Source organism: Zingiber officinale, chromosome 3B (genome assembly GCF_018446385.1).
Source record: "Zingiber officinale cultivar Zhangliang chromosome 3B, Zo_v1.1, whole genome shotgun sequence".
In the NCBI taxonomy this organism is placed as follows: Eukaryota; Viridiplantae; Streptophyta; class Magnoliopsida; order Zingiberales; family Zingiberaceae; genus Zingiber; species Zingiber officinale.
In genome coordinates this window covers 107,366,715-107,379,107 of record NC_055991.1, presented here as the reverse complement: position 1 = coordinate 107,379,107, position 12,393 = coordinate 107,366,715, and the positions used below count along the sequence as shown (strand labels likewise).

Genomic DNA, 12,393 nt, shown 5'->3' with positions numbered 1-12,393 from the left:
ACTGTTTAAATCCGACCGAATTCTGGCGTCAATCATGCCGATGACGACCCTCTTGGGTTCACCTTCCCCAAGAGTTATAGTGTTGATCGGGATGACAACCGAAGGCCGCCGGCAATGGGCTGGACGACGTGTGAGACACGATGACAGATAGATTTGAGAATAAAAGATTTGAACTCCACCTTTTTATAAATGAGAACCATGCATCCCATCATACATATAAAAGGAGCATTATCTGAATCGCTGTTTTGCGGTCTAAAAGATCCGGCTTGGTGCTGACTTCGATTCAAACTAGGACCAGTCACAAAGCCTCCAATACAAATCTTTTCGCCGTAAACACCTTTTTTAACTTATTATTTATTTTTTAAATAATAATTATTTTAAATATTAAATTAATTTGACTCGATAAGACTAGACTCGACTAGTCAGTATAAAATGGATTTGAAATCAATTTGAATATTAAACAAACTCGGATCAAGCTGGGTTAATTTCAAACTCAAGTTAAACCTTGATCGAGCGCCTCACGGACGACTTACACCCCTGAAAGCTAGACTGCATTTTTTGATTTAAAGGATAAACTAATTCATTCATGGACGAGATTTGATAGACCCATCTATTATACAAATGGGATTATAAAATTCTACCTACCTATGAGCGACCCCTACTTTAGGGGTAGGCAAAATAATAATCTTGAAATTATATAAAATAATTTTTAGGATAAAAATATATTGGTAAAATAGTATTTATCTCCTTTTCGCCTTTTCGCACGCATTGGCCCGCCACCCTTTCTCCTTCCTTCCTTCCTTCCTTCCTTCTTTCCTTCTCTTTCTCTCTCTCTCTCTCTCTGTCTCGTTCCCTCTCTTCTCATCGCTTCTCGTATATAATATTGTTCTCCATCCTTCCTTATTCCACTTCCTTCCCAGCTCCGCCCTCTCCATGGCGAACCAGCCACCACCGCCGCCACCGGAGGGCATCAGCGACGATTTCTTCGAGCAGATATTCTCCTTGCCCCCTTCCTACGCCGCCTCCGGGGACGCCGCGGGTGCTGGTGGAGGCTCGCTGCCCCTCGGGCTCAGCTTGGACCAAGGCTCCTCCTCCGGCGGGAAAAGACTCCACGATGACCCACACGGGAAGGCGGTGAGCGGATAATAATTTCGTCACCCCACTCCCGCTCACTCATTTTCTTTCTTACCATTATAAAGGAAGGATTTTTATTGTCTGATTCAGATAAAATGTGACCTTCTCTTGGATCTCACCTTGTTCCTGTGGTTTTGGAGCAGGAGAGGGAAACGTTTCCATCCGCGGCGTTGTTTCCTCCTGGATTCGGGCACATCCAGTTGCATCATATTCGACCTAACCCCCCTCCTCAGGTTCGCTGATTCCTCCCAGTCCTTGTTTTGCGGTTCAGTAACCTATTTCTATTTTTTTTTTTAAGTTACTGCTAAGTCCTGTCGCTGTCATTTGATGCTTATTCGAATCTGGTCTTACTCTAGGATGGGCGTGTACGTATTGCTGGTGGTGAAAATTTGCACTTCATAGCTGAATTTGAATTGATAGATAACTATAATTATCTCCAAAAAACTGTTAATTTTTTAGTAGTCTGAAAAGTTTCCTGCACTCTAATAAGCATGAAGTCTGGATTCCTATTAGCATCTCAATAGACGAGGAGGCTGGAGAATTTAAGGAAAAAGGAAGTTTCTCATGGCTGATTGTTGTAGTATTGCTTCGTCTCCTGTGTCTATCTTCTTTGGTTCTTGTTTTGTGGTTTGTTATTTCAGATACTCTTAGAGTGTCTTAAGTTTCGTTGCCTGCTTTCTTGTTATTTCTGATACTGTTAGAGAGCTCGTTATTGCCTTATTGGTGACTACTTTGTTATGTTTGAAATTGTCCTCTGCCTTTGCAGGTTTTCCATGGTCAACCAAAGCTAGGTGGAGTTGCTGTAATGCCTCAACCTGCAGCACCGCGACCAAAAGTGCGAGCAAGGCGTGGCCAGGCTACCGACCCTCATAGCATTGCTGAGCGGGTATGTTCTAGAAGTAAATGAAGCGCAGTTATTAGCTAGACTCTTTGCTTCACTTGAAGGTTGTAAGACCCAATTTCTTAATTTTATGAAGCTTTCCCCTACCCCTTGTAATGATCTTTGATCTTTATAACTTGTTTGATTTTCCCTGCCTTTCTTTGTTTGGCTTGAAGTCATATGCTATCTAGACCACTTTGGAGATCAAATTGTCAAATCTTGTTGTTATTAGTATCTCTTTAGTTTTTTCTGTTTCAGAAAGAAATTTCTTTCGAACTTTTGATTTTTTAATCTTGTTTTTGACATCTTGTCTTTTGATGCTTTGTAAAAATAAAGGATCATTTTGCAAGTCATTGCTAAATCTTCTTGTGTTCATCTAGTCCAAGTCTATTGTTTAGGTATTTCTTAGGTATAACCTGTTAGTTCTTTTACCCAGTCAGATGAACAAAGTATCTTTGATTGCTTTTCCATACTCTTCTTAGGCACAAGGAAGATTTCTTTTTAGTTTATCAAGTGTACCAACCTGTTAATTTTGTGTTGTAACCTTTTGGATGTGCAGTTACGCAGAGAAAGGATAGCGGAAAGAATAAGAGCACTACAGGAATTGGTACCGAACACTAATAAGGTGACTACGTGAGATTCATTCTCTCTTTTTTTCGAAAAAAGATCTACTGTCTTAAAGGTTACTCGAAGATAGAGTAGATTGAATTGTTGTGTAACCAATTTTGACAAGTTGGTGCCTTTGTTGGAATGCATTCTACATTTTTGTTCCGAAATTTTTTTCTTTCTACGTGTTTAGGTGACTATCTTAAACACAAAATCAATTTTTAACAAATAAAATTCATTGTTTAGCAAAGATGGATATCGATCGGTGAATTACAGTCTTGTTAATGTGAACTTTACCTGTGCAGACAGATAGAGCAGTCATGCTTGATGAGATTTTGGATTATGTGAAGTTTTTGAGGTTGCAAGTGAAGGTAAGTATGCTCTAATGATAAATTAAGTTTCTGGAATCCAATATGGTGTGGATATTTGAATTGAAGTTGGAGAGTTTTTTTTTAGTAACTATTGCTTCGAAACAAAGATTAGGGCACTCTTTGAGATTTACTTAATTTTCCATGTGTTTTTACATCTAAAACTCCAAACTAATTTGCACTTTTGTAATTTCTATTTCTGTTTATTTTCTGTCAAGAAAGCTATCCATTTACTTGTGATATACATTTTTTTTTTCCTTTTTTAGTGATTCTAAATTAATTTGTGCCAACAATTCAAATTTTGAATCAAAGAATCTGTTCATAAATGGTTCAACGTTCAACATTTGTATGTTTACCTCGCACATTGTGTAGCGGAAATAGTCTCTTACAATGCATGGTAAGATTGTATATAATAGATCCAATACAATCCGATCTTTCAGGACCCACATTGATGGGAGTTTCATACATCGCTTTGACCTTGTATTGTATCTTTTAGAATTAGACTTCTTTTATGAGAATAGGTGCAATTTGAAAGACTTAGTAGCTATAGTAGATGTTAATTAATCACAATCCATTGATAGACGATAACACCTTATATTTCATTGTATCTCTCTGTTGAATAGCGTAAATTAAGCTAAAATTATTACATAATTTCTACATCTCTGTTGAACAATTCAAAATTAAGCTGAATTTCATTATGATGCCATATTGACATGTTTCTCTGGATTTTGGTTCTCTTTTCATTGAGCTCTATGCATGGGTTTTTCACTAGTAAATGTACTGGTGCATCACTAGCAGGTGACAATTTTGCCTTGCAAGAAAGCCAGTTAATGCCTTAGTTATCGATATCTAATGCAATCCTTAACCTTTTTAATCTAACCTTTTTAATCTAAATAGGTTCTAAGTATGAGTAGGCTGGGTGCTGCTGGCGCTGTGGCACAGCTGATAGCTGATGTTCCTGTATCAGTTGAGGTAAAAATCAGTACCTGCATCTCGCAAGATTATCTCATTTCATAGTCGCGTAGTTGATCTTTATTTCCGTTGTACTACTTCCTATGAGCTTTATGTGGCCAAGAAATACTTGGTCGGGTGGAATGTTTTTCGTAGCATGATACATGTATTCTTCTAGTTCCTGAAATACACGGCCAGTATGCTTGTTTGTTTGCGGTGAATTATCTATCCGATAAGGTTCTTTTCGTATCTTAAATATGCCGACAATTTAGAAAGTAATGTTATTCGATTTGGTGATCAGTCACACTTATCATTTCAGGGGGAGGCCAGCAAGAGTGGCAGCCATCAAAATGTATGGGAGAAGTGGTCAACAGATGGCACAGAACGGCAAGTAGTGAAGCTGATGGAAGAGGATATAGGAGCCGCAATGCAGTTCCTGCAGTCCAAAGCTCTGTGCATGATGCCGATTTCGCTTGCTATGGCGATCTATGACACGCACCAGCCTGAAGCCCAATCAGTCAAACATGAACCCAACACACCTTCATAACAAAAGCAATAGACTGTGACTGCACACCCGTAGGACTTCATTCTTACATCATCCTAACAATCATGATGCCGAAGATTCCTCAGTAGACGGCAAATAATGTAATTCTCTTCCTTTTTCCCCCTCAAGATCCATATGATTGCGAGCATATGGTGATGAAGTAGTCAACTCAAATCCACAAATCTTACAATGCACTAGGTCACTCAGAAAAGGTCTTCCCTGATCTTACTTTCTGGGTGATCTAGCGCACTGACCGTGCCCTTTTGTGGTGGGCTGCTTTTGTGTAGTGGATGTGTTTGGTTGAACATGATGTTTCATAGAAAGTTTGAGGTAAAATGCTTATTATTGATGAAGGTGATGACGATGCTTTGGTTGAGTGCGACACAGCGGTGCGAGTCAAATGGTGGCTGATCAAATGCCTTCTTTTTTTCTCTAGTGGATGTGTACCATGATAGTGCTTTGTAACTTTAGGGTTTGCTCAAACCATTAGAGGGACAAAGATCCATGGAAAATCTTCAAGCCTGCTATCTTATTGGTTCATTTCCTTGTTCATGATCACATCTAGTAATGGTAGTGGGCGTGATTGTGTTATCGCATAGAGCAAAACTCTTTTAAAAATTACTAATATTTATATAGTTAATCATTTTATTGAAAAATATGTACCTAATGTCATCAACAATGTAACCTGATGAATATTAAATTAAAAATATCATATGCTAGATGATATTTTAATAAACTTATATAATGTTTGAATAAAATTATTTTTTTTTCTACAGAGTATTAATATACCTAATAATATATTAGATAATAAAATCTTTTATATTTAAAACAATAGCATAATAGCTAATATGCTAAAAACCTAAATCTTGTTAAAAAACCTTCCTCTACACGATATCAATTTTAAAGAGATAAAATCTTAAAAAAAAAAAAGATATGACCCAATCTAAAAGAGTTAATATGAAATAATTCATTTTCCATAACAACAATCACTAGCTTTCATGGTGGGTACATGGGCAAAATGATGATAGAGGTCTGGGATTAAATTTTAACGAAAAATTTCATCATCTTTTGTTGGATCTCTATCAGTTTGGATTTTTTTACATTTACCACCATCCATATTTTCACATTTACCACCATCCATATGTTGGTCCCTTTGGAGGCCGGCAAGAGGGGAGAGATGAATTGCCCTACAAAATAAAACTTGAACCTTTCTCGGATTTCAACTATATAATGAACACTTATAATAAATAAATAAAAGAGACTAAGTAAAAAAAAACAGACACCAGAGTTTTACTTGATTTGCAATCAGGGGATTGCTAATCCAAGGAATGTAAGCGCACTATCTGATTCTCCTCTGGGCGGAGTAGCCTCTTTACAACGTTGACAGCACAAATGAAAAGAACAGAATTGAAAGCACAGAAGGAATTGATTACAAGTTGGTTGTTTTGAATGTACGGATCAGTACTTTATTTATAGTACTGGTCCGGGCGCCTGGAAGGGGTTCCGGGCGCCCCCGGGGGGATAAATTTTATCCCCCAACGGTCAGCTAGCGATCAGCTTCGATCTGGTCAAATATGAACCCCTGGGCGCCCGGACCTGTCAAGTCAACAAAGTTGACTCTGGTCCAGGCTCTCTGCTCCGGTTCAGCTCGTCTCAGTTCGGCTCGTCTTGGTCCAGGTCTGTTCGCTCCGGCTCCGCTAGTTTGGGTGATCTCGGCCTTCCGGAATAGGGCTCACCCGAACCCATGTTCCGGCCTTCTCCTCGAGCAGCCTTCCTTCCCGGTTTCTCGTCCCTCGAGCGTCGCGCACGCTCTTCTCGTCCACCGGTGTACTCTTCCGCGGACACCTCGTCCCTCGGACGCACCGAGCCCGTCGGCTCTCTCCCCGTGCCGTCCTTCTCGCTAGCCGCATCTTCCGCTCGACTTCCTGTGTTCCTAAGCTCCTGCACGCTTAGACACAAGGGTTAAACAAACGCAGGACCTAACTTAGCTTGTTTGATCATATCAAAACACCTTGGGGTTCCAACAATCTCCCCCTTTTTGATGTGAGCAACCCAAGTTAAGTTAGGATAACCATATACAATAAAAACAATTTATATTCAAATAAGTCCAAGTATTTTTTAAATGAAAAATTATATAACCTCCCCCTAGACTTAACATACTTCTCCCCCTTTGATCACATAAAAATTGGGGTTATAATAACAAGTCTAAGGTAAATTCAAAAAAAACTTTGAGTGTAAAAAAAATGTCTAAGTAAAGACACTCTTCAGAATTTTTCTTTCGAGAAAAATTTAAGTAAAACATTTTTCAGAAAAAAAAACAGTCATAATTGTTAATAAAATTTTAAGTTTGAAACTTATTTTAACATTCCCAAAAAAAAACTTTTCTAACTAAAAAGAATTCTAAGTTAATATTCATAAGAAAAAAGTCAATTTTAAGAAAAAATTATAAGGCAATATTATCATAAAAAAAATTCTAAGATTTCTAAGTCAATTTTCATAAAAATTTCTAAGATAAAAAATTTCCAAATTTTTTTTTAAAAATATTTTCTAACACAAATGAATAACTCTTTTAAAGCATTAAGTAATTTAAATTAATGCTTTTTCAGTTAGTCAATTAAACTTTTCATTTCGATACTTGGCTTCCAGGTCGTGGCGAGGCACTAGGCCTTCTTGGTTATTGGAGCAACAACCACTTCCTTAGACAAAGCCTCATAAAGAAATTAGTTGTTTAATTTCCTTGCTGAAAATGCTAAGTCTGACTTTAATTTTAAATTAAACAGGTTTTTGGAACCCAGTAGAGGTTCCTACCTATAGGATTAACCAAGTATTTCCTAGGTATATAGATTTTTGATATATTTCTAATTTGACTTTGATGAAATCTATAATACTAATTTAAACCTCTATAATTCCTAAAAGTAGAAATATTTGAACCATTAGATTTTTTCAATCTTTCTATTTCTTCTTTTAGTTTTTCATTTTCAATTTTTCAAAATCCTCTATAAGACATGATTTTGCCAAAATTCTCTTTGTTTCTAAAATTTCATTTTCTAATTTGGAAATTTTATTTTCTAATTTGTACATGGATTTAGTCATAGCTTTGATACCAAAGTAAAGTTCATCAGGGGGTAAGAGGCATACCTCACTTACCATATCAGACTTGAAGCCTGAATCTCCCCCTGCTTCGCTACTTCCATCTGAGGTCGCTCCCCCTTCATCGATGCTGGGTTCTGATGTACTTTGTCCTTCGTAGCTTGCCATCAGTGCTATCCCGGCATATTCTTGAGCTTCTGATTCGGTTGAAGAGGTGTCGTCCCAAGTTGCTTTTAGGTTGTGTTTCTTAGGTGCCTTCATTTTGACCTTCTTGAGTTCTGGGTAGTCTTCCCTTAGGTGTCCCTCCTTCTGACACTGGTAGCACCGTACCTTTCTTCTACCTTTTTTATTCTTTTTATTCTGCATTTTAAATTTATTAGATCTAAAAAACTTTTTAAAGTTTCTTACCATGTACGCTTCTTGATCGTCTTCGGAGTCTGACTCTAGTTCATCCTTGTTGGTTGCGTTCAGCGCCATAGTCTGGGTTGTGTCCTTTGATATCTCTGCGTATCTAGTTTCGTGTAATTCAAGGGTAGAAAACAACTCTTCTAAAGTACTTACCTCCAGGTCTTTTGAGATGTAGTAAGCATCGACGATTGATGTCCACTCCGAAGTTCTTGGAAACGCGTTGAGCGCGTAGCGTATAGTGTCCCGGTTTGTTACCGTTTCACCAAGGTTTTCGAGACCAGTAACTAGTTCTTTTACCTTTGCATGTAGACCGGCTACTTTCTCACCTTTCTCCAGACGGATGTTCATCAGTTTATTGCGGAGGATGTCCCTTCTAGCGAGTTTCGCTTCGGACGTGCCTTCGTGGAATTCCAAGAACTTCTCCCAAAGTTCTTTAGCAGATAAATAGTTTCTGATGCGGTTGACCTCTTGAGGCGGTAACACGCTCAGCAGGTGATGTTCCGCACGACTGTTTGCTCCCGACTCATTCTGCTCCTTCTTTGTCCAATCGCTCTCTTCTTTTTCTTTTCCATCTTTATCTATTGGAGCTACAAAACCATATCTCATAATAAACCGAATTTCAAAATCTATTTTTAGGAATACCTCCATACGACGCTTCCAGTCTGCGAAGTTCCCCTCGAATTTTGGTGGAACAATGCTTGGTCCGGCCATCTTTGTTGCTTCGATCGACGGTTAGTCCTCCTGAAGCGCCTTGCTCTGATACCAATTGTTGGTCCCTTTGGAGGCCGGCAAGAGGGGAGAGATGAATTGCCCTACAAAATAAAACTTGAACCTTTCTCGGATTTCAACTATATAATGAACACTTGTAATAAATAAATAAAAGAGACTAAGTAAAGAAAAACAGACACCAGAGTTTTACTTGGTTTGCAATCAGGGGATTGTTAATCCAAGGAATGTAAGCGCACTATCTGATTCTCCTCTGGGCGGAGTAGCCTCTTTACAACGTTGACAGCACAAATGAAAAGAACAGAATTGAAAGCACAGAAGGAATTGATTACAAGTTGGTTGTTTCGAATGTACGGATCAGTACTTTATTTATAGCACTGGTCCGGGCGCCTGGAAGGGGTTCCGGGCGCCCCCGGGGGGATAAATTTTATCCCCCAACGGTCAGCTCGCGATCAGCTTCGATCTGGTCAAATATGAACCGGCGCCGGAATTGATCCGCGCGAGTCAACAAAGTTGACTCTGGTCCAGGCTCTCTGCTCCGGTTCAGCTCGTCTCAGTTCGGCTCGTCTTGGTCCGGGTCTGTTCGCTCCGGCTCCGCTAGTTTGGGTGATCTCGGCCTTTCGGAATAGGGCTCACCCGAACCCATGTTCCGGCCTTCTTCTCGAGCAGCCTTCCTTCCCGGTTTCTCGTCCCTCGAGCGTCGCGCACGCTCTTCTCGTCCACCGGTGTACTCTTCCGCGGACACCTCGTCCCTCGGACGCACCGAGCCCGTCGGCTCTCTCCCCGTGCCGTCCTTCTCGCTAGACGCGTCTTCCGCTCGACTTCCTGTGTTCCTAAGCTCCTGCACGCTTAGACACAAGGGTTAAACAAACGTAGGACCTAACTTAGCTTGTTTGATCACATCAAAATACCTTGGGGTTCCAACACCATATGTATGAGACCGGCTTAAGAATACTGCTGCAGTTCCTTAGTATATAAATTAATTTATAAAGTGTTTAACTTAATACTTATATATTTTTAAAAAATATATTAATTTTTTTTGTTCTCATGTACGTTTTTTATTAACTTACTCATTTATGACATGATTAATATCACACCACAAGAATTATTACTCCTATAGTTAAGTAAAAGGCGAGATCATTTCAAGACTATCCCATGCAATCTGAAAGGGAGATAAATTATAGAGAGCTTCGCCCAAGTCCTTTGAATGGGGTTAGGTGACTCACGATGCATTTCACACACGCTAAGAATTGACTCCATAATCTACTTCAACAATACCACATACAAGTACCAAGTGTGTCAATCCGTGAGGGCAATTATTACTCTTATAGTGATTGAATGAGGAAAGGAGAAATAAGATTTATGTGTTATACAAAAGAAAATTTACAATGTAAACTTATTTATGTCACACAACAATCACTCTTGCAAATCACTCTGAAAGAAAGGCAGAAAAAAAGTGTCTAAAAGTAAACCCTCAGGCAAATCAAGCCAACATAAAAAACTTATCGCAAACAAAAATAAAAGAAACACATCCACACAAAAGGCAGAAATACAAGCCTTTGAAGAAGCACCAGCCTACATCTCTGAAAGTTGTTCCACCATCTTCAACAGTTGCTGTATCTTTGTCATCTAAAATCTATAAGATAGAAACATAAGAGGAACTGTCAGAGAAGTGTGTAAGCTGCAGTATGGAAGTATGTTGATGTTTGAGGAAAGAGCCAACTCTGGCATGAAATGCAATCAAGCAGTAGTAGTAAGTTGGTAGAATCTATCTGGGCGACCAAATATTCGAAAATCAGTATTGTACAGATGCTAGAATCAGATTCAAATTGCCACTAAAAGAGCAGGATGAAGAAATATAGAGCTGAAACAAGGTCCATGTTGATTAACCAATAGTATATTTTACGTTAAGAGGGTAGATAATAGACCAGTTACAGATAAATTAATTATCCGGACCTCCTTAGTTCTTAATTAAGATGTGCACTCAGTGGCAGCTATACAACTATGAGTAGGGTCATTATATTGTCCTATGATCTATCACTTTTGTTTATCTATGCTTTTTTCCAATTTTGTATTCATCAAATCGTCAAACGAGTGAGCATCTTGTCACAACCAGTCATTGTCGAAGGAAGAGCAACTTGCTATTGAAGAAGAGATAAGAGATGAGACAACAAATCAAAGTCGAAAGCTAGCATGGAATGGAATGACTATTAATTATGACCAAGTGTTCTCAAAAACTAGTAATCAGGAATTAGTGATTGTTCTAGTTCGATTGAGGTTAAAAAAAAACTCAATTAGATAACCAGAAGAAAGTAGTATTGTATAAAAAATAGCTTATAATAACATCATAGAAGTTAAAATAAAACATTGAGTTCATGTTTCAGCCGAAGAAGAGTTTATCAAAATAAACACTAAAAACTATGTATACAAGAAATGTTGAAGGAAAAAAAATCAGAACCCATCAAATCTCATTTTAATATATTACTACATTCTTGCTTATCTAACTGCTAATTTAAATATAAAGATGTTAAAGCCCCTATTGTAAGTATTTCTACGATAGATAGAGGTGGTGATGGACTGGAAGAGAGACGAGTGCAGAAGGGAGTGGGAGAGGAGGATACACCATGAATTGGGTTAAAATTAAAACTAGAGATAGAGGAGGTAGAGGAGTTGGAGAAGGGAGGAGAGCTGAGAATAATGCAGTTGCAGTTTTCAGAAGAGAGGATCAGTTAGAGATTATACAAATCTAAAGGAACCAGGTCAAATTACTTGGACCAACCAAATCGAAAATTATTACGATTCTGGTTTGGGATTTGGAAGGTTTTAGAAAAATAAGAAAAAGAGAAAAGGAACAAGAGACACAAGTAGTTCTATAGCAGTCTTTCCTTGCTGCTAGCTTTACAGGAAGAAGAATTTGCAGTGTGTTCATAAATAGGAACAAACGAAGGACGTTTTGCTAACATCATTAACAAAAAGGTGGACAAAATAATAGTGAAAAATCACTAGTGAAACCTTAAAATTTAGCCTACCCTCAATATGGACCATTAAGCACTTAAAGTGAAACAATTGTGACTAACTGGGTGCAAACTCAAAAACTAGGAACGCATATTGAAAATAACCTTATGCAAAAACTTTTGTTCATCGGGCATTCCAATAGTTATAATTACGATTGGATATGTGGAGACACTGAATAGGATATATAAGAAATCAATGGATAATATCAATGTAGCCCACCCCAAATAGTTGGTGTTCCATGGTACATATATGGAATTGGCATGGGTGTCATCATCTACATTAGAAAAGCTATCAAATCCACAAGAGAGGTGCTACGGAACCCTATTAATACAAATGCTAATTTTTTTGGGGATCTTTTGTTGAATTTTGTTTTAAATTCAAAGCATTTTTTGTAGTGTTTTTAGTCCCACATTGCTAAGTGGAGAAGCTTGGAAGGGCTTATATAGGAAGCCCTTCCATCCTTGCTTAGCAATGATAAGAGGACCTACACGCATGCGCGGGCCAAGCCCAAATCGAGTGGATTTGGGGGGTTCGAGCCGGAAATCCATAAACCGGGCGTCTGTTTTTGCTGGTTTGGTTCCAGTTTGGTTTCCGGTTCTGGTTCGGTCTGAACCAAAACCAAACCAGAGTTTGGTTCCGCTTCCGCGCGTGAGGAAGGGACGCGGACTTCG

At 38.6% G+C, this 12,393-nt stretch overlaps 1 protein-coding gene across 1 annotated transcript; it reads left to right on the top strand.

Moving 5' to 3' along the window:
• The first annotated feature begins 770 nt into the window (after positions 1–770).
• LOC121967236 (transcription factor UNE12-like) lies at positions 771–4,836 on the top strand. Its single transcript, XM_042517333.1, has 7 exons — positions 771–1,134; positions 1,278–1,367; positions 1,901–2,020; positions 2,574–2,639; positions 2,926–2,991; positions 3,886–3,960; positions 4,259–4,836. Exons 1-7 carry the CDS (start codon positions 934–936, stop codon positions 4,484–4,486), a joined length of 846 nt encoding a protein of 281 aa, XP_042373267.1. The 5' UTR covers positions 771–933; the 3' UTR covers positions 4,487–4,836.
• The last annotated feature ends 7,557 nt before the right edge of the window (positions 4,837–12,393 follow it).